Source organism: Hevea brasiliensis, chromosome 9, assembly GCF_030052815.1.
Source record: "Hevea brasiliensis isolate MT/VB/25A 57/8 chromosome 9, ASM3005281v1, whole genome shotgun sequence".
Taxonomy (NCBI): domain Eukaryota; kingdom Viridiplantae; phylum Streptophyta; class Magnoliopsida; order Malpighiales; family Euphorbiaceae; genus Hevea; species Hevea brasiliensis.
This window is the reverse complement of record NC_079501.1, coordinates 24,342,408-24,362,237: the sequence shown is the minus strand read 5'-3', so window position 1 is coordinate 24,362,237 and position 19,830 is coordinate 24,342,408. Positions and strand designations below refer to the sequence as shown.

At 32.1% G+C, this 19,830-nt stretch overlaps 2 protein-coding genes across 2 annotated transcripts; one reads left to right on the top strand and one right to left on the bottom strand.

Moving 5' to 3' along the window:
* Positions 1–9,226: 9,226 nt before the first annotated feature.
* On the top strand, positions 9,227–10,744 carry LOC110660825 (ankyrin repeat-containing protein BDA1-like). The gene is made up of 2 exons (XM_021819259.2): positions 9,227–9,793; positions 9,908–10,744. The coding sequence occupies exons 1-2, from the start codon at positions 9,227–9,229 to the stop codon at positions 10,742–10,744; spliced, it is 1,404 nt and encodes a 467-aa protein (XP_021674951.2).
* A 1,741-nt stretch (positions 10,745–12,485) lies between these two features.
* Positions 12,486–13,946, bottom strand: LOC110660833 (polygalacturonase-like). The gene is made up of 4 exons (XM_021819266.2): positions 13,515–13,946; positions 13,116–13,405; positions 12,797–13,025; positions 12,486–12,704 (listed from the first exon to the last, which is right to left on the bottom strand). Exons 1-4 carry the CDS (start codon positions 13,944–13,946, stop codon positions 12,486–12,488), a joined length of 1,170 nt encoding a protein of 389 aa, XP_021674958.2.
* Positions 13,947–19,830: the final 5,884 nt, after the last annotated feature.

Sequence of the window (19,830 nt, the reverse complement as noted above, 5' to 3'; positions counted from 1 at the left end):
ACTTCTTTTGTGAAATAAAAATTCCACTAGCAGATTGAGCTACTTCAAGACCAAAGAAATAATGCATCATTCCAATATCAGTCATATCAAATTCCGTCATCATGGACTTTTTAAAACTTTCAGACATGGAACTATCATTTCCGGTGTAAATTAAATCATCCACATATAAACAGATAATGAGCATTTCTCCCTTATCATTAAACTTTGTAAAAAGTGTATGCTCATATGGACATTTCTTAAATCCCTTCTTAGAAAAATAAGCATCTATACTATTATACCAAGCTCTTGGAGCTTGTTTTAATCCATATAGTGCCTTTTTTAATTTATACTCCTTATGTTCTTCTCCAATCTTAGTAAAACCAGGAGGTTGATCAATAAATACCTGTTCATCTAAGTCTCCATGTAAGAAAGCCGATTTGACGTCCAATTAAAAAATGGGCCATCAGTTTTGAGTAGCCAAAGCAATCACCAATTTGATTGTATCAAGTCGTACAACCAGGGCAAAAACTTCTTTATAGTCCACACCAAACTCTTGCTTATAGCCTTTAGCTACTAAGCGTGCCTTGTACCTATCAACTTCACCATTCTCGTTCAATTTTGTCTTGTATATCCACTTGACACCAATTGTCTTATGCCCTTTTGGAAGCTTAATCAACTCCCAAGTATTGTTTTTTACAATTGTTGCAATTTCTTCATCCATTGCCTTCCGCCATTTTGAGTCTTTAACAGCCACTTCAAAAGTGGTAGGATCGCAATATGAAAACAGAGCAAAATGCGTAAGTGGATCCTCAAATTGGTCAATTCCAGTTACCTCATAATCTGTCATCCATGTAGGTCTTTTTCTAACACGTTGAGGTCGCTCCTCTACTTATATAGGAGCTGGAATTGGTGGTTGAGCTGGAATTGATGGTTGTTCAGTCTTCTCTAGCTGCTGCTTTTCATCTTCAAAATCTACTAGAATATGGTGTTGAACTCCTTTTTCATTCCATGGCCAGGTTGCTTCTTCATCAAAAAAACACATCACGGCTAATAACAATTTTCTTGGTGTTAGGATTATATAACTTATAAGCTTTTGATTGATTACTAACACTAAGAAAAATGCATTTTTCTCCCTTATCATCTAGCTTCTTCCTCTTCTCATCTGGAATATGGGTATAGGCAATACAACTAAAAATTCTGAAATGGTCAACATTTGGTTTTCGTCCGCTCCATGCTTCCTCCGAAGTCATACTTTGAATAGTGAATGTAGGACTTCTGTTCAATATATGAATGCTCCAAGCAACAGCTTCAGGCCAAAACCTTTTTGGGACACTGCTCCTTATTAGAATGCTTCGCACCATGTTGAGGATTGTACGATTCTTCTGTTCGCAAACACCGTTTTGTTGAGGTGTGTAAGCTGCTTTAAGTTGCCTCTTGACTCTATTGTTCTCACAAAAATTTGTAAATTCTTGTGAATTGTACTCTCCCCCATGATCAGTGCGAAGAGCTTTTATTAGGCTGCCAATTTCTTTCTCAATAAGCACTTTAAAACTTTTAAAGGCTGTAAATGCTTCAGATTGTTCTTGCAAAAAATACACCCATGTTTTTCGACTAAAGTCACCAATGAAGGTTATAAAATATCTTACCACCATTGGAACTTGGTTTTATTGGTCCACAGAGATTTGAATGAACCAATTCCAGCACCTTCTTTACCCTCCATGATTTGCCTTATAGAAATGGACTATGGTGTTGTTTGCTAACAACACAGTTTTCACAAATTTTTGAAGGAGCTATAATTTGAGGAAGACCAATCACCATGTTCTTTTTATGTAGGGTTCTCAGTCCACCAAAGTTCAAATGCCCATAACGAAAGTGCCACAACCATGTCACATCCTTTAATTTTGCTGAAAAACATGCATGTTGAATATTATGGAGATAGAGAGGAAACATTCTGTTTTTAGTCATCTTGACTTGAGCAATTAAGCCCAAGTTGGCATCTTGAATTCTGCAAACTCCATCTTTTATAGAAATTTCATAACCTTTCTCTTGCAGTTGACCAATGCTTAGAAGATTGGTCTTCAAATCTGGAACAAAAAGGACATTTGAAATTATATGAGTAAAATCTCCATTGGTTTGAATTATTACCTGCCCTTTTCCCATGACTGCAACTTTGGAGTTGTTCCCAAACTTCACATTATCTTGGAAAGATTCATCAAGGGTGGAAAAAATTGACTTATCTTCACTCATATGATTGCTGCAACTGGTGTCTAGATACCTTAGGTTTTTGTTAGTTTCCTCCTTTACATGACAAACCATCTAAAAAGATATTTCTTCTTTCTCTTTTTTTGCAAAGTTAGATTCCTCTCCATGCACTTTAGACAAATCTGGTCGGCATTCTGATTTATAATGACCATACCTGTGGCATCTATAACATTTAATTTTGGACTTGTCTGATGACTTTGAGTTGTAGCCACCTTGTCTTTTTCCTCCTCCTTGGCATTGATTTTCTTGGTGCTGACCTTGTTATTGATTTCCATAATTGTTATTACCTCTACCTCTACCTTTGCCTCTGTCTTTGCTATTGCCTCTGCCGTTGCCTCGTCCTCCAATTCGATTATTTGAAGTTAAATGATTTTTTGTTGAGGCCTTCAATACTAGCTCCTCATTTTCTTGCTGATTAATTTTTTGTTCATGGATCAACAAAGAGCTCCGTAATTCATCAATTGAAAGCATATTAATATCATGAAATTCTTCTATAGAACAAACCACGAAATTAAATTTTGGTGTCATAGTTCGAAGAATCTTTTCAACAATTGTAAATTCCTCTGACTTGTTGCCGTGGATCCACATCTTGTTGACTACTGCCATCACTCATGAAAAATATTCTATAACTGACTCTCCAGATTTCATTCGAAGAGTTTCAAATTTCGAACGAAGTGCTTGAATTTGCTACCTCTTTGCCCTTGTTGATCCTTGATATTTCTTCTTCATGGAGTCCCAAATCTGGTTAGAGGTATCCTTAGAAAGAATAGTTTCCAAGATTGAGTGATCAATTGCTTGAAATAGATAATTCTTCGCCTTGAGGTCCTTGAGCCGTTGCCCTTCTAGTTCAGTTCTTTGCACATCAGTTATTGTCGTGCCAACTGCTGGTTCAGTAATTCCTTCAGAGACGACTTGCCAGTGCTCCTTGGATCTGAGGAAATTCTCCATCAGAATGCTTCAATGGTCATAATGACCATCAAAGCGAGGAATTGCTGGTTGAACAAAAGTCTCGATTGCCATTGTTTTGCTATTGCAAAAAAATAATAATAATAAAAATAAAGGTCCTGCTGCACCACTCTTATCTCACATCTTTTTTTTTCTGTGTGTTTCAATTCACTCTTCTAACCTAGGTCTAATACCACTATCTGAACTAAAACAAGAAACAGAATGAATTAAATTTAGACTTTTATTCAATTGGCTAAAAATACACACAGAATTATAGCAACTGAGCTCCTTAAACAGAGCTTTTGCTAACGTTAAAAAAGCATTAAAATAGGATAATAATCCACAAAGTCCTACTATTACTCAACTAGCTAACATACCCAAAGACTTTGCAACTTTTATACAACAAACTACTGCATATGCTAAAGACTAGGACAACTAAAACTAGGACACGTGAAAAAGAATAAACAATAACATCCAACCATTATAACTTGATTGTAGGATCCAATTGTAGGTATATGGCCATGATGGTTTAACAAGAACAAAATTAAATGTTGATGAGGAGCCATATGGTCAGTAGCTATTATCCAAGATTCCGCAGCTAATATTTCAGCAAAATAATAGTGATACTGGGTATGCTTTACTTTTGATATAATTGGGATATTTTTTTTAGCTTTATTGTTAATATCTTTTTGAGCTTAATTTTGAATTAATTGTTCTTATCTTGTTTATATCTCATGAGTTAAATGATTTAATTTATTTTGCCCTTTTTTCATTCATTTAATTAATTTTGTTTCACTTGCTAAGATATCTAACTCATAATTTCTCCATATCAGCTTTTTTAGAACCACCACTTAGGCTTCTAATGTTCCACGAAGCCACCACTGCCATTTTATTCTAATCACAATCTTTACTCCAATGGCCACTACCTAAAAAACCCACCTAGAAAATCAATTTTGCCTCTATTTATTACAGGGGACAGGATTGACAGCCATCTGACCAGCTAGATGATCGACCACCACTTTTTCCCTCTCCAATTTCTCCTTGCCATACTTGAAATTAGACTCTATTCAACTAAAAAGAAATGTTGAAGAAATCTGCTAAAAATGGAAAGATCGACGTGCTATATAAGTTGCTTACACAATATCCACATCTTCAGGACAGCATCCTTATGGTTGATACTCCTCTACATGTGGCTGCAAGGGCTAGCAAAACCCATTTTGCTATGGAAGTTGGAACCCTAAAGCCATCATTTGCTTGGAAACTAAGTGAAGATGGAGTTAGCCCCATGCACTTGTTTTTGTGAAATGGCACATTGAAACTGCGAGAAGGATTGCAACAGTGGATTGCAACCTCATCAAGGTCAAAGGGAAGGATAGAATTGCTCCTTTGCACCTTGTAGCGAAAATAGGAGATATTGATCTCTTGGAAGATTTTATACTTGCTTGTCCATCAGCCATCCAAGATTTGACAGTTCGCCGCGAGATTGCTGTGCGTGTTGCTGTTAAACACAAAAACTTGCAAGCTCTTCCGGATGGCTTCATAGGCAAAATATGTAAAGCACCCTAAATTGGAAAGATGAGGAAGGGAACACTATATTGCACATTGCATGTCACACCCATTTTTAACTTATAAAGACTGATGATGTAAAATGAAAAACTGACAGAGTTTCTTTTAAACTCTAGCTAAAGGAACATATGAATCTGTTAAAATACATATGATATATAAAATATGACTCCATGCCAGTCAAACATATTAAATACACATATACGATCAAGAGGGAATAATAAGATGGATAAAAGTAATTACGTAACTCGGTATTATGACAATGAATGAATAAAATTAATTAGTTATTAAAAACCAATACATTTTAAACAAAATAAAATATTCTAAAATTAAGAAAATAAGGAAAATTTAAATTAATTAAAGTTAATTTGCATTTTTATGTTAATAGTACTGTGAATACTTAAAATTTATTGACATTAATCATCTAATAAATTACATTGTTTTTTAAGGAAAATGTGTAGCGATAAAATAGTCAAAGTTATATATATATATATATATATATATATATATATATATATATATATATATATATATATATATATATATATATATATATATATATATATATAAAATCCTGAACAATATAAAAAGTAAAGGAGGATGATTTAAAAAAATATAAAAATTAAATATATAAAAAAATTTGAAAATACAAAATAACGTAACTTTAATTAAGTAAAATATAGTTATTGCCATTTGCTATTATGATAATAAATGACTAAATTTAATTTGCTGTTGAAAATAAATATATTATAATAATATTATATCATATACAAAAAATTAACAAAATATTATAAGAAAATAAATTAATGAATACCAAGTATAAATAACATGTATCATACATTAAAAGAAACTAGAAATATAAAATAAATATATTATATTTTCTTAATTAATTTGATTATAATCAATAACTAATTAAATATTTTTTATTACAATTATTTCTTTATTTTTTATTAATTTTCATTCGGTTAGCATTTTTAGAACTATTTGAAAAATTAATTTGATTCAGCTAACTGATTGCTTACCTCTAAACCCTCTAATCTATGGAGGATGTTATTATTTTGAAACAAGACTGTTTTACATATAGCTCCACAAATCAATAAGCTTTTGATTTCCTCGCGTTGGTAACTTCCCTGAGACTGCCACAAAGAGGAGCGATACGTTAATGATAAAGTTTTTAATTAATTATATTTAAATTTATATTAACATTTTAAATAATTATAAGTCTATCAAAATTGAATTAAATTTTTATTAATTAAATAATTATTAATTATTATTTTTTAAAATATTTTATGAAAATATAATAATATAAAATTTTGATAAACAATATAAAAATATACATCATTTAACTTAACATTTTAAAATGCATTAATTAATAATTTATTTTATTATTTTAAATTATGTTAATTTAATTTTTTAATATACAAGGTGCCGACATTTTTTAAGGGCCCCCAGATAATATATATAAATTTTGCACCTTACAAGAGATCTTCATATGTTAACACCGAGCGATCTTTCGACCTTGGTTTCCTATGATTTTGACCTTGGTTTCATATGTCAAAATTATATGATTTTGACTTGGAGTATGAGCAATGGTTCTCATACTCCGATTGGTACAAGGATGCTTTGCACATCTCTTTCTCGTTCACATATAATTTTATCAAAATCTGGTATGAATTATCTAAATTAATCCTTGAATTTCCAAATGGTTTGATATTTTTTTGTAAACCTCAACTAAATATGGTGTTTTCTTTCTGTATTTTATTTTATTAAAATAAAAATTATCAAAATTTAAATCTTAACTTACTATATTACAAAATATGCACTTCACAAATAAGATATTTATTAATATAATTCTATTGTTAGATTTATTTAGGTTAGAGATCTAAAATAAATTTCATCTGTGTTTTTATTTATTATAGCTCTGTTCATATCGTTGAAAATAATTTGTATATAAAAAATATTTTTAATGAACTTTTTTTTAAAATATTACATCACACACACACAAGTATTTTCATATTTTAATAAAATTATCAAAATTTAGAAAATAATTTTCTCCTTAAAGAAGAGATGTATTTTTTTTAAAAATGACTTATTTTTTATTTCACTAAAAAAATATTTTTTTATTAATTAATTTCTTAAATATCTCAAATATTAAAAAATTTAAAAAATATTTTTTAAAAAACAAACGAAGTGTAAAAGTAGTGTAATCTTTTGAAAATTAGCATAATTTTTTAAAAAAATTTAAAAGAATGAAATTTACTCTTTTATGAATGATGTGCACATATATGGAGAGTATATATATATATATATATATATATATATATATATATATATATATATATATATATATATATATATATATATATATAATCGTGGTTATAGGAAGTGGACAGTGAAAAAAGGAATATGCAAAATTGTGTCCCTTTGCCATGGCTATTTTCCAACCTACAGCGGGCAATCCAACATTCACTTACCTTGTATAAGTAATTAATATGGATCTTCGATATTTATCTCTTTTGTGCAATATATAATAAATCATTTATATTATAAAAATAAATAACTAAATTATAGATCACAAAATACGTATATCTATATTATATATAAATGTATGAAAAATGAAAATATTAGTTTTGTACAAATTATTTTTTATTTTTAAAATTAATTATAATATATTTTTATTATATAAATTAATTTTAAAGTTTTTATATATTTAAAATTCTTAATTTTATAGTTAATGTAAATTTAAAATTCTTAATTTTATTTATACTTAATTTCTATTAAATATAAAATTTTATAAAAAATTAACTAAAATAAAAAAATAAAAAATAAAAAATATAATTTAATCGTATATAATATTAAGTAAAATACTTTATTAATATCTAATTTTTCAGATTTATACAAGTTAATATTATTTTAATTATGAAAAAAATAAAATAAAATATATGCAAATCAAACTTAAAAAAAATAAAACAATAGAATTTAAATAAATTAAATAAAATGAACTAATTTGTATTTATTATTAATTTATTTTAATTTTTAAACATTTTCACCATTTATGTTTTTAAAACTTATTATTATATTTTTTTATTATATTACATTTAAGTTTATAATTAAGGTAATATTATACGCAATAATATAACAAATAACTTTTAAAAAAATATGATCAAATAAAAAAATAATTTTTAAATTGATAAATATTTTTATTTATATAATTAATTAAAATGACATTAGAATTAATATTTAATTTAAATAATTAAATATAATATTTATAATATAATGATAATATTATATAATATATAAAAAATTAATAAAAAATTATATAAAAAAATTAAATCACTAGTTTTTTAAACGAGTAAAATAACATGTAACGTTGTAAAAAAATTAGTCCATATTAATTATCAGCGGAAAAAATAATTCTTCAATCATTAATTTTAATATATTTATAAAAATGACCTGATCATTTCATATGTATATCCCATATTAATTTTGTTTTCACTTTCTTTTAAAGAATTGAATTGAGACTAAAATCTATATCAAACAAATGAATGATGTTTTTATATTAAAATCTGATTCATTATCATCTATAAGGTGAATTAAAAAGAAATTCCTTGGTACGTGATTGACTTTTTCCTTTGTGTTTAGAGGAATATGCTTCTTGTCTCATTTTTTTTTTTAATAATTCAAATTATCTTATTCTTATATGACATAATTCATTTGGTGTTATCTTAACTTATTTTATAATCTTTAGCTAAAGCTTCTATATATAAATTATCATTTTCAGTAAACGTACCTCAACTGGGTCATGGGTCGGCGTCAACGGGTCATCGAATATCAGGATTATAGAAAGAAAAAAAAAAAGAAAATACAAACCCATTACAAGGAGTTATCATATATATTCAAAATCTGCTAATAATAAATACATATATGAAAATTTATTCACTTAAAATCTTAAAAAAATGATAGATTTAAAGAGATATGTTTAAAATTTATTTCAAATATATATAGATTATTAAAAAAATAAAAAAAAATTAGAACGTTAATCTTTATGAATTTTTAAAACTTTTAGTGCAAGAGAAGATTTAAAATATATTGAGCTGTTATTAGTGTGAAAATGATAGATCAAATTCTTAAAAAAAAAAAAGGATGGATCACTCTCTCTTTTTATTTTTTACCATTGTTTTTTTTTTTTTAATAATATTACCGTTTATTTCAAGGCAATGTGCAATGCAGTACCTGCACAGTTGTCTTGTGACATTCTCGAAGCTGGTTCTTAATTTGTTAATTTATATTTAATCACTATCTGCAAAAACATGCTATATACATACTAGGATCTCAAAATAGTTTCCGAGGGCTAATTTCAGCTTTTATTTCAAGGAAATACTTACTAGTGGCAAGGTATATTAGGATACAGGCACTTGATCGATGTAATAGAAAAAATTTTTCCTTATTCTTGAAAGACTATTCAACTAAAAAGAAAATGTTGAAGAAGGCTGCTAAAAATGGAAGGGTCGACGTGCTGTATAAGTTGCTTGCACAAGATCCACATCTTCTGGAGCATCTAGATAGCATGCTCATAGTTGATACTCCTCTACATGTAGCTGCAAGGGCTGGCAAAACTCATTTTGCTATGGAAGTTGCGAGCCTAAAGCCATCACTTGCTTGGAAACTAAATGAAGATGGAGTTAGCCCCATGCACTTGGCTTTGCGAAATGGGCACGTTGAAACTGCGAGAGGGCTTGCAACAGTGGACTGCAAGCTCATCAGGGTCAAAGGAAAAGAGAGAATTACTCCTTTGCACCTTGTAGCGGAAATAGGAGACATTGATCTCTTGGAAGAATTTCTACTTTCTTGTCCATCATCCATCCAAGATTTGACAGTTCGCCGCGAGACTGCCGTGCATGTTGCTGTCAAACACAAAAACTTGCAAGCTCTTAAATTTCTTTTCGGATGGCTTCATAGGCAAAATATGGAAAGCATCCTAAATTGGAAGGATGAGGAAGGGAACACTGTATTGCACATCGCAGTTCTCAAAAATGACCCAAAGGTAAACAATCCACTTCTTCAAATGTTTGATTAATAATTTTAATTAATCTGCTACAATAACGATACAAAATGGGATTTCTAACAAGTGGTTTCTTTTTCTTGCGATTATACCAAGGCTGTGGAGTTGTTAATCAATAATGTTGATAACCATGCTAAAAATGGCAACAATATGACCGCTATGGACATCTTCGAAAGCCAATGCAAATCTCAAAATGGCGAAATTGGAGATATCCTCCATCGTGCTTCTTTCATTTCAAGTTTCCTGAATTCACTCATCAGAAAACGAGACCACTACTTGGGATTTAGAGTGGCTCCCCAAGGCCCAGAAATTTTCACCATTGACACTCGCAGTATAATACTTGTTGTAGCTGTACTGATCGCAACAGCTACCTACCAAGCTATACTCAGCCCTCCTGGCGGATATTGGCAAGATACCTATAGCCCACCGGAGAATAGCACCAACTCCACTACCAATGACATTGATGAAGAGCAACGTGGATCACATCAAGCTGGAACAATGATTATGAATGCATTTGAGAGTTCTTACTTCGCACTTCTTAACAGTTCAGCCTTCTGTGCATCTGTGTGCACAATTGTTGTTCTTGTTATGGGGCTTCCTTTTGCTTTCTTTCTTGAAGCCTCTACTCTCTTCATCTCATGTTCCTATTTTGTTTCGCTACTTACCATCTTCCCATATTCGGATAGAACCACAGTGTGTCTTCTTCTGCTAATTGGGGTGATATTGGCTTGTGTTCATCTCCTGGCATTTGAGGCTCACCGGCGTAAGAGAGAAAAACGCAAGGTGGGAAAATATCAATGGAAGTATCAACTGTTCACTCTAAATCCTGGTCAAATGTGCGAGAATTCATCCAAGTTCTTCTCTTTTCTTTGGAGATTTCTCCTTAAACCTTCACCGAAAGCATCATCCTCTTTAGAATATCCTCCTTTGTAGATTTTTCCGTAATCACGTCTCCATTTGTTTTCTTAAGGTGATTTATGTTCACAACGTAAGGGAATCAAATCAGTAGCTGATATTCTGGCCAAGCAAGGTTTGAATCGGCTGGATGATTTTGTGGCTGTTCTTTAATTTTCTCGCCTTCTACTGATAGCATTGCTGGGCTTAGGCAGAATTTCAGCTCCTGGATTTCTGCTTCCTGTTTCAGCCACTTGAGCACTCTGAAATGCGCAAATTCAGGGAACTTTGCTTCCAATCCCCATCTGTGGCTGCAAGCTTTGTGCTCGAATTCTGATAAGCTTAGCGTCCAGTTCTTTTCCTGTTTTGGCTTGTGTTGAATTGTAGACTGCATTATGGTTCTGTTTGCTTTTATTTCGGATATGGTCAGGGTCTGGTTTTTGTAATATTTCTCAGCTTTTTTCACCTAGCATTCTACGTCTAAAATGTGGTGTTTTGGAGTGGCGTATCGACCTAAATTTAGTCCTAATAATGTTCACAATGGTTGGTAGTTATAACACTTGTTTATTCATCATTAATCTGCTATTTCATGTCGGCCATTTTACATGAAATATTTGATAAATTAGCAGATTTGATAAAATTTATAATTTAATCTATTTATTCAATTTTTCATTCAAATTAGTCCCTCTAAAATTGCAAAATTGTGAAATTACCTCCAATAAATTTTAAAAGCAATAACCTACCTAGTAAATATTTTCAAAGCATGAGCACAATGTTGTTAATGTGTGTGGATTCCAATGACACTTACATCATAAGATTCCAAGCAATCTTCCAAAGTTTTTTTTTAAATCAGCTCTAAATTGTACTACATTAATTCTGATTTCCCTCAAAATAAGATATATAGATAGTCTAAGTATCACTTAGATGCAAAACTTGAAAACTCATTTCAAATCAAATTTTTCCATATCAAATGTTTTGTTGAACTATTTTGTTTATATAGTTTAAATCAATGGACTCTTTGTTTATATATAAAATTAGGATTTAATTATTCAATTAGAAAATATACAGAGTTAGTGTGTTTTAGTCATTTTTATTATAATTAATGATAAATTAAATGAAAAATTAGATTGATGGATTAAATTGTAGTTTTTGCCAAATTTCAGAAACTAAGGCTACGTTTGTTTCACGAATAATATTTTCTTGAAAAAGATTTTTTGTATTTTCTGGTGTTTGGGGGTACCCAAGAAAATTGGTTAACAGAAAATATTTTCCTAATCAAAGGAAAATGACTTCCATTTAAAAAAAAAAGGAAGTAATTTTCTGTTTTTTAAATTTTGAAAATCTTATTAAAATGTGAACATATATATATATACATGAAATAAATAAATGTCATTAATTTAATATTATAACCAAACAATGAAAAATATTTTAATGAAAAAGAAAATATTTTCCATATACAAGTTATTTTCCGTAAAATAAATGGAGCCTAAATTATAATTTAATCTTTTTTAAAATTAATTTTAATAATTATTTGATTGAGAAAGTCAATTTAGTATAATATGAAAAATTAATTCATAATTATACTTTTAAATTAATACACTAATGATATTGATACCGTCTCTAAAGGTATAAAATATCAAATTTAGATTTTACTAGAAGCTAAAGAAATAAAAAAAAAAACTTTTAAATTAATGCGATAAAGAATAATTTATAAATCTTATAAAAAAATATTTTTTTATATATATCCAATTCATATATATGTTAAGTTGGACTTTGGTAATTACAAACAGCCATGAGGTTGAACTAGACCAATTGTCTTTCCAAGCACATTAGCACATAATGATTGAGCTGCCTGATTTGAGTAGGTCAAATTTACATTCTGTAAGCTAATCCCACTGCATGGATATTTGGAACTACAATCAAAATTTATTGCTATTGCAGTGGCTGATGTACCACGAATGCCTTGATAAACTATATCGCTAATCTTTACACCCGATACCTGTACAACATGAAATAATAATTCAGTAATTAAGAAATCATCATTTAATTTTTAAATAATCTTTTCATTAGATTTATTAATCATTTAATTACCTGATCAGGGCAATTTAAGTTGTGAGGACAGTAATGTTGGTCAATGAGAATGGGATTTTGAACATTTTGCATAATAGCACCTATGAATCGAACCCTTTGAACGAATCCATTGCTTGGTCTAGCCCATGATTTTATCCCAAATCCATTTTGGGTGTCTGCCAAAACTGTCTTTGTGACTGTTACATTTTGAACTCCTTCCTCTTGTAAGTCCTTAGCCAAGCTTCCAATGCTGTAAATATAGGTAGTATTAGTAAGAAACAAAATTTATGTTATATAATAATAATAAAGTAACTTACAGGATCCAGAATCAATATATGACCTAATGCCATGACCAGGGCCGCATTTGACTCCTTCGATCCACAAGTTCTGAGTGCCAGGGCCGATGGAGATGCAGTCATCTCCAGTTTTAATCTTGGAGTTCATGATAACGATATTGCTGGATAATTGGACGTGAATACCATCTGTGTTTGGGCTGTTTCCATCAGCTATTACACTGATCCTTTCAACATTCACATTTTGGCACCCATTGATCACAATGTGGAACATCTGGCTGTTTAATGACAATAAACCCTTTATCTTTATGTTGTTGGAGTTCGTAAAGCTCAGTGACTGCACCAACACAAAAATTCAAACTACCCATTAATCCAGTTCTACTAGAATTAACGAATATGATCTTAGGCATTAGAGGCAAAATTAGTGAAAGGCGGTAAAGTAGTACCGTAGCTCCACTGGGGCAATTGTTGCCTTTGGCTTTGCAAGCCCATAAGGGTGAACCCTTAGCATCAAGTGCTCCACCCACAATGGAAACGCCAGCAACTCCTTCGAAGCTAAGCCAATTGGCAGCTTGACCAAGAATGCGATAATCCCCTGGAGCCACCAGAGTTCCATCGATCCGAATGGTGATATCAGGGCTTTTGCAAGAACCTGTAAAGACCATAGAGCCGAGCAAATACCTTCCTTTAGGCATATAAATCATGGTTGAATCTGTAGAGCCACAGGCTGCAGCCCATGCATCGAGGAAGGCCTTGGTTGAATCGGTTACTCCATTTGGCTTGGCTCCATAACTTAAGACGTTAAAGTTTGTCGTGGCAGATGATGAAATGATATGCAAGGCGAAGAAAATGAAGAACAAGAAGAGTAATCCTGCCATGTTAATTTGCTTGATCAAGCAGTAGGAACAGGAGAGAAGCTAATTAATAACGGTAGCGCTTATGACTTAAGACTTATGAGCAATTCGTAGTGGGAAGTTGGAAATGTGATGAGTTAGTTGGTGGGGAATTAAGTTAGATTTAATAAGGTATTTATATGTATAAATTCCTTAAGAGCAACTGTTATGGATAAAGAGGAATAATGTAAGGGTTAATTAATTAAGAGAGCTTATTCAAAAATGGAAATTGAAAGAAAGCTGCGCCAGAACACGAACAGCGCCTCCAGTTTAAGTATTGCTTGCTTCCTTCATTTGCAATTCAGAGCATACATTCCTTTGGCTTCGTAGACCATTCAGAGAAGTCAATTTCTGATTTTCTGTGAAGAGCATTTGGTCCGGCCACCTCCTCATTGCTTAATCAGCTTGCAATTAATGGAACAATTAATTTGTCAACATTATCCTGATTGTCAAAATAAGAATGTTAAATTAAAGAGGTCTGTTAACGTGACAATTAATCAATGCATGCAGAGTTCCCTTTTATCCATGTATGAAGCCCTCTAACTTCCAAGAATGGCGACATGGCCTGGCGCCGTTTCTTGTATTTCATTGTTTCCATGACCGTACTCTCATACCAACTAAAGAAAAGCAAAATTAAGAAACCATAGGATTTGGACAATATAAACTCCAGCATTAATTAATTACCTGCGATATGATTAATACAAAGGTAAGTAAGTGTATAATTGATAAGAATTAAAATCAAAAGTGAAGGTATAGATACCTTAAGTCATTAGGCCTTTCTAAAATAATCTTCTTACTGTCCTATATTGGCCTCATCTTGACTTCAACCTAATAAGTATTAAAGAGGAAAAAAAATCAGAAAACATTAATTTTTGTAAAAACAATTAATGAGTGTTGGTTAATTTAGAAATTTAACAAAAAAAATATATATTTGTGTCATAAAAATTTTTTTTTTCCTCCTTAATTTAGTTTTCATGTCACTGGATAATTTATATATTCTTTATTAAAAAGGAGTAAGGATCACGAATGAAGAGAAATATTTAAATGTTCTTGAAGCATATGCTCCATCATAAAAAAAAAAAAATCTCACTTTTTATAAATGAAAGAAAATTTAGCATTTATATCTAAAGAGCCCGATATATTTAATAACTTTTTACAAAGGAACTAAAATATGGTATGTTAATTAGGATAGGAGAATGTTTAGACTATCCACTTGTAAGTACCTCATTATGTCTACCGAAACAATTTGAAAGGGTATGGATATTTAATTACACTAAAAAATTTGTTAATCACACAGTATAACCTGCCACACCCAAGGTTGTGTGTTTATTTTTTTCACTTGAAATTCAAGATTGCACCCAAACTTACAAAATTACACATTGCCAGAAAGTTCATATAATTTTGGTTTTTACACAGAGAAATTTTTACCTAAATTTAATTTATTATGAATTTAAGATACAAATACGTAGTTCATTACATAACCCAAATGGCATCCTCCTATAGGTAAAGGTTTCATATGGACAAGTGAAAGTAGTTTTCTCTTGATCATTTGGATGGATAGGGATTTGGAAAAATCCCGAATACCCACATAAATAGCAAAAATAAGAATGCCTAACTAGTCTTTCTAACATTTGATCAATGAAGGGAAGTGGGAAGTGGGAAGTGATTTTTTTTAGTGGCATTATTCAATTTTTTGTAATCTATGCACATTCACCAACTAGTCACTGTTCTGGTGGGAATTAATTTATTATTTTCATTTTTAACCATTATCATTCCAACTTTTTTATGGACAACATGCATTGGACTCACCCATGTACTGTTTGAGATATGATATATTATCCCTGCATTAAGCAATTTCAAAATTTCCTTTTTAACAACTTCTTTCATATTAGGATTCAACCTCCTCTAATGCTCAATAGATGGCTTACAACTTTCCTCCAAGATAATTCTATGCATGCAAAAATTTGAACTTATTCCCTTAATGTCATCTATTGTGTATCCTCAAACCTTCCTATATTGCCTCAACACTCTTAACAACTTATCAACCTCTAAAGTGCTCAAATTTGCATTTACAATTACTAGATAAGTGTCATTGGGGCCAAGAAATTCATACCTGAGCTAAGAAGAAAGTTGCTTAAGTTCTACCTTAGGTGTATCTTCTTCCTTGAATGATGGTTGCTTAAATTTAACTTTTTTTCCTCCTGTGTGAGTTGAAAAACTGATGCAGAAGTAAATGGTGGATTGCTCTCCAATTGTTGGGAAAATGCAGCCACACTAGGATTATCATGATCTATGCTTCCTCCATGCACCAAGCAATTTCAAGTGGATCTTCCAGATATCTATTTCTGAAATGTTCTTCAACAAGTTCATCAATGATATCAATTCTCAAACAAGTATTAGTTTCAGAATGATGCTTCTTCATGGTGTTATTAATATTAAAAACTAATTGATCTTCACCAATTCTAAGAGTTAGTTTTTCACCTTTAACATGTAATACCCCTACATGCATAGTCATATATATATATATTACTGTTTCGGTGACCGGTGTCGGTCCGGACAATCAAGAGGCTTAGAATCATATTTAAGTTACCTAGAAAAACACTGAATAAAAATTAATAGTGATTACCAAAAGGAAAAATATAAACAAGAAAAATAGAGCATAAAAGGTTAAATGAGCCGGGGGTCACAGCGATGGGTGACCGTACCGGGAAGTGACTGCGAGGTCAATTGTAACTCTAATTTCGTATGGGACATTATGACACCGCAGTCCTAAGAATTATTGCGAAGCTAGTGGAAATGAGAAAATCACAGAAAAGAGTTGAGAAGTAGATCAAATAATTAGATCAGGATTCCAGAAGAAATACAAAATTATTGGTAAACCGGATCAGACCGGCGAGGGGCAAATTAATTAATTCACCCTTAGAGGTGACTCTTGGCCTAACCGTCCAATAAAATGTGAGAAATTAAAATTTTGAAATATAAATTTAAATTGAAGAAGTATGGAAAAAGAAAGGAAAAGAAAATAAAGGAAAATTAAAAGAGATTAATGACATGAGCATGATGATGCCAAAATGACTTCATAAATAATTTTCATTTAATTAATTATTTGACCAAGTCAAATAAAGATAAATACACATAAAATAAAAAAGAAAAAAAAAATTCATTTTGTCTTCTTCAACTCCCGTCCCTCTCTCTTGGGTCTCTCTCTCTCAAAAATCCTCCACAACCAAGCTTGCTCAAGCTTTCAAACTCCTAACCTCACCCTAAAATTTCATAAAGTCTCCACTAAAAATCCTTAACTAGACCTTGGTAAGAAGCTTGGAACAAGAAAGAAAGGGGGAAATTGAAAGAATTGAAGATTGGAAATTCAAGAAAAAGGTTAGTTATCAATCCTTTAATCTCTCTTTAAATTTATGCATATACACCTGAAACAAAGTAGAATTTGAAGAAAAATGAAACAAAATCCATTATGTGGGGAATTTAGGGAATTTTGGTCACTTTAGGGGGAAATTTAATTTGATGGATTTGATGAAATTAGAAGTGGAAATGAGCTTGAATAAGTGTGTAGATAATGTTTATACACTTTAATTGTATGAATTGAACCAAGTAGAAAATTAGGATTCTTGATTTAGGGAAATTGAGGAAAAATTTAGGGGTTTTTGAAATTGAGGAAAATTGACCTAATTGAGACTTAAAATGATCAATTGGCCAATTAGAGTGTAACACCCCAAAATTTTAAATTTTATTATTTTATGAGCATTATTGGTATTTTAATTTTATTTAAATTTTAGGAAATTATTTGAGATTTTTCGGATTTTAAAAATCGGGTTCGATTTTTCGAAAATATAAACTTTGATGATTTTTAAAAATTAATTTAAAGACCACGTGGCAAAACTAAAAATATATTTGGAGTCTACGAATTTTTCTGAGTTTTCTGGAATTTTTTCGGAATTTTTGGACCTCGTTTTCTGTCCCGAGGCAGAGTAAAAATTCAAAATTTTATATTATGAATCGAACCGGCCGAATCGAACCTAACCAGATCGGACCGGTCGAATCGGACCGGCCTTCTTCTTCCTTTTTCTTCCTCTCCCGGGCGCGTTCCTCCTCTTCCCTTTCTCTCTCTTTTTCTCTCTCCTCCCTCCTCCCCTTGCCGCGCCGCCACCTCCCCTGCCACCCCAGCTCGCCGGCGCGCCGCCTCACCCCTCCCCCACCACCGGCCGCCGCCTGGAACGCCGGAAAACGGCGCCCGAAGTTGAGCGACGAGCGCACGCAACTGTTGGTCTTCCCGGCCGAAATCCGGCGGATCCGGCTACCAATCGGACCGGGTCTTGTATCTAAACTCATCTACTCGTCGAGAGCTTTCCATAGACACCAAGAACACCGAAATCCATTGAGCGGTTTGTCCGATTTTTGCCCGGAAAGTTTTTAGCCCATTTCGACTTTTGGGCTAGATTTCTCGCAAACCGTGAACCCCACGAGAAAACCGAGAGTACCAGAGCGCTCTACTCGTCGAGAGCTTCGCGGCGACATAAATTTTGAATTTTTTCAACACCGTTTTTCGGTGGGTCCCATGGAACTTTGCAATATTTTTCCGAGCATTTAATGAGCTTAGAAAATTCTGAAAAATTTATGTACTAACCCCCGTGTTATGGGCTTCGTGTAGGTATCTTCAATTCGCGGAAATTTGACAGTTATCCGGGTCTGTGAATTTCCGGCCAGACAGACCCGTTACCGAAAAAGTCTCCGAATTGGATCGAGGTTTTGGCTACCCCACCATTGTCAAACATCCTGAGCACGTTTCCGAAGTCGGAATCGGAAAAGGTAAACCCGAACTTTACTTTTTCGTAATTTTCTAGTGTTTAAATAGGATTAAAAATCCATAAAATATTCGTGGTAGCTCAGAAAATTATGATCAATTATAAGGACTAAATTGAAATTTTATATATTGTGATGGATGACTGATTTGATGGGCCCAGGAGGGGCTATGTGATGTGATTGAATTGTGGATATATGGGTTGTGAATATAGAAGTGTGTTTTGAGCCCTTTTGCAGGTTGGGTAGGTCCTAGGTATAGGGGAGACTCTGCCGGATTTTCGGCACGACTTAGGACGTATTTGGTCTTTTCGTGATTTGTATTGAGTCAGTTGTGTTAAATAATTGTAATGTAATTGTCAGGTGAGCCGGGACAGCCTTCTTCCTCCGCCCAGCCGCCACAGTGACCGTTGTCAAGTCTGTGAGTAAAATATTAATTTTAATTGTAATTTCGATATTATTATATGTTCAAGCATGCCCATGCATCACTTATATGCATATATTTATGTAGCTAAACTCTAGGCACGATTTATGTTGCATTCATAACTGTTAAAGTGCCATGGATGTTGTTGTGGTAATTTGGAGCAGCGTGCGTGCGTTAGCGTGCGTGTGATGTGGTGTGGACTATGGACAGGACGGGTAGTCACGGCTTGAGTTCTTTGCTGGGACCCGATCCTGCGGGGGTAATCACGGCTTGAGTTCTTCGCTGGGACCCCGATTTGGTTTATTAAGCGAAAGTTCGGCTTGAGTTCTTCGCTGGCACCAGGTTGGATTTAAGAGAGCTGTACAGGAGATCAGCTCCCATATATTATTATTGATATTACTGGGTGTGTGAGTACTCCAAATTACCTTTTTGATGTTATGATGTGAAAATGTTGCTGATGTTGCATTTCACTCTACAGGGTGCATTAGTTTTAAATAGTTATAGAGATTATGGTTAAAATTGATATTTTACTCTCTGAGTCGAACGCTCACTCCTGTTCAATATTTTTTCAGGCTACAGGAGGATTTTATTGTGGTTAACCTGCTTTTCTCCTTCGCAGGTTGTCTATTAATA

Bases quoted from the DNA above. Each gene is read 5' to 3' on its own strand.
- LOC110660825 (XM_021819259.2), top strand. From the start codon at position 9,227: ATGTTGAAGAAGGCTGCTAAAAATGGAAGGGTCGACGTGCTGTATAAG. The intron at 9,794-9,907 runs GTAAACAATCCA...GATTATACCAAG, and splicing joins TTCTCAAAAATGACCCAAAG to GCTGTGGAGTTGTTAATCAA.
- LOC110660833 (XM_021819266.2), bottom strand. From the start codon at position 13,946: ATGGCAGGATTACTCTTCTTGTTCTTCATTTTCTTCGCCTTGCATATC. The intron at 13,406-13,514 runs GTACTACTTTAC...GTGTTGGTGCAG, and splicing joins ATTGCCCCAGTGGAGCTACG to TCACTGAGCTTTACGAACTC. The intron at 13,026-13,115 runs GTCATATATTGA...CTATATTTACAG, and splicing joins GGCCCTGGTCATGGCATTAG to CATTGGAAGCTTGGCTAAGG.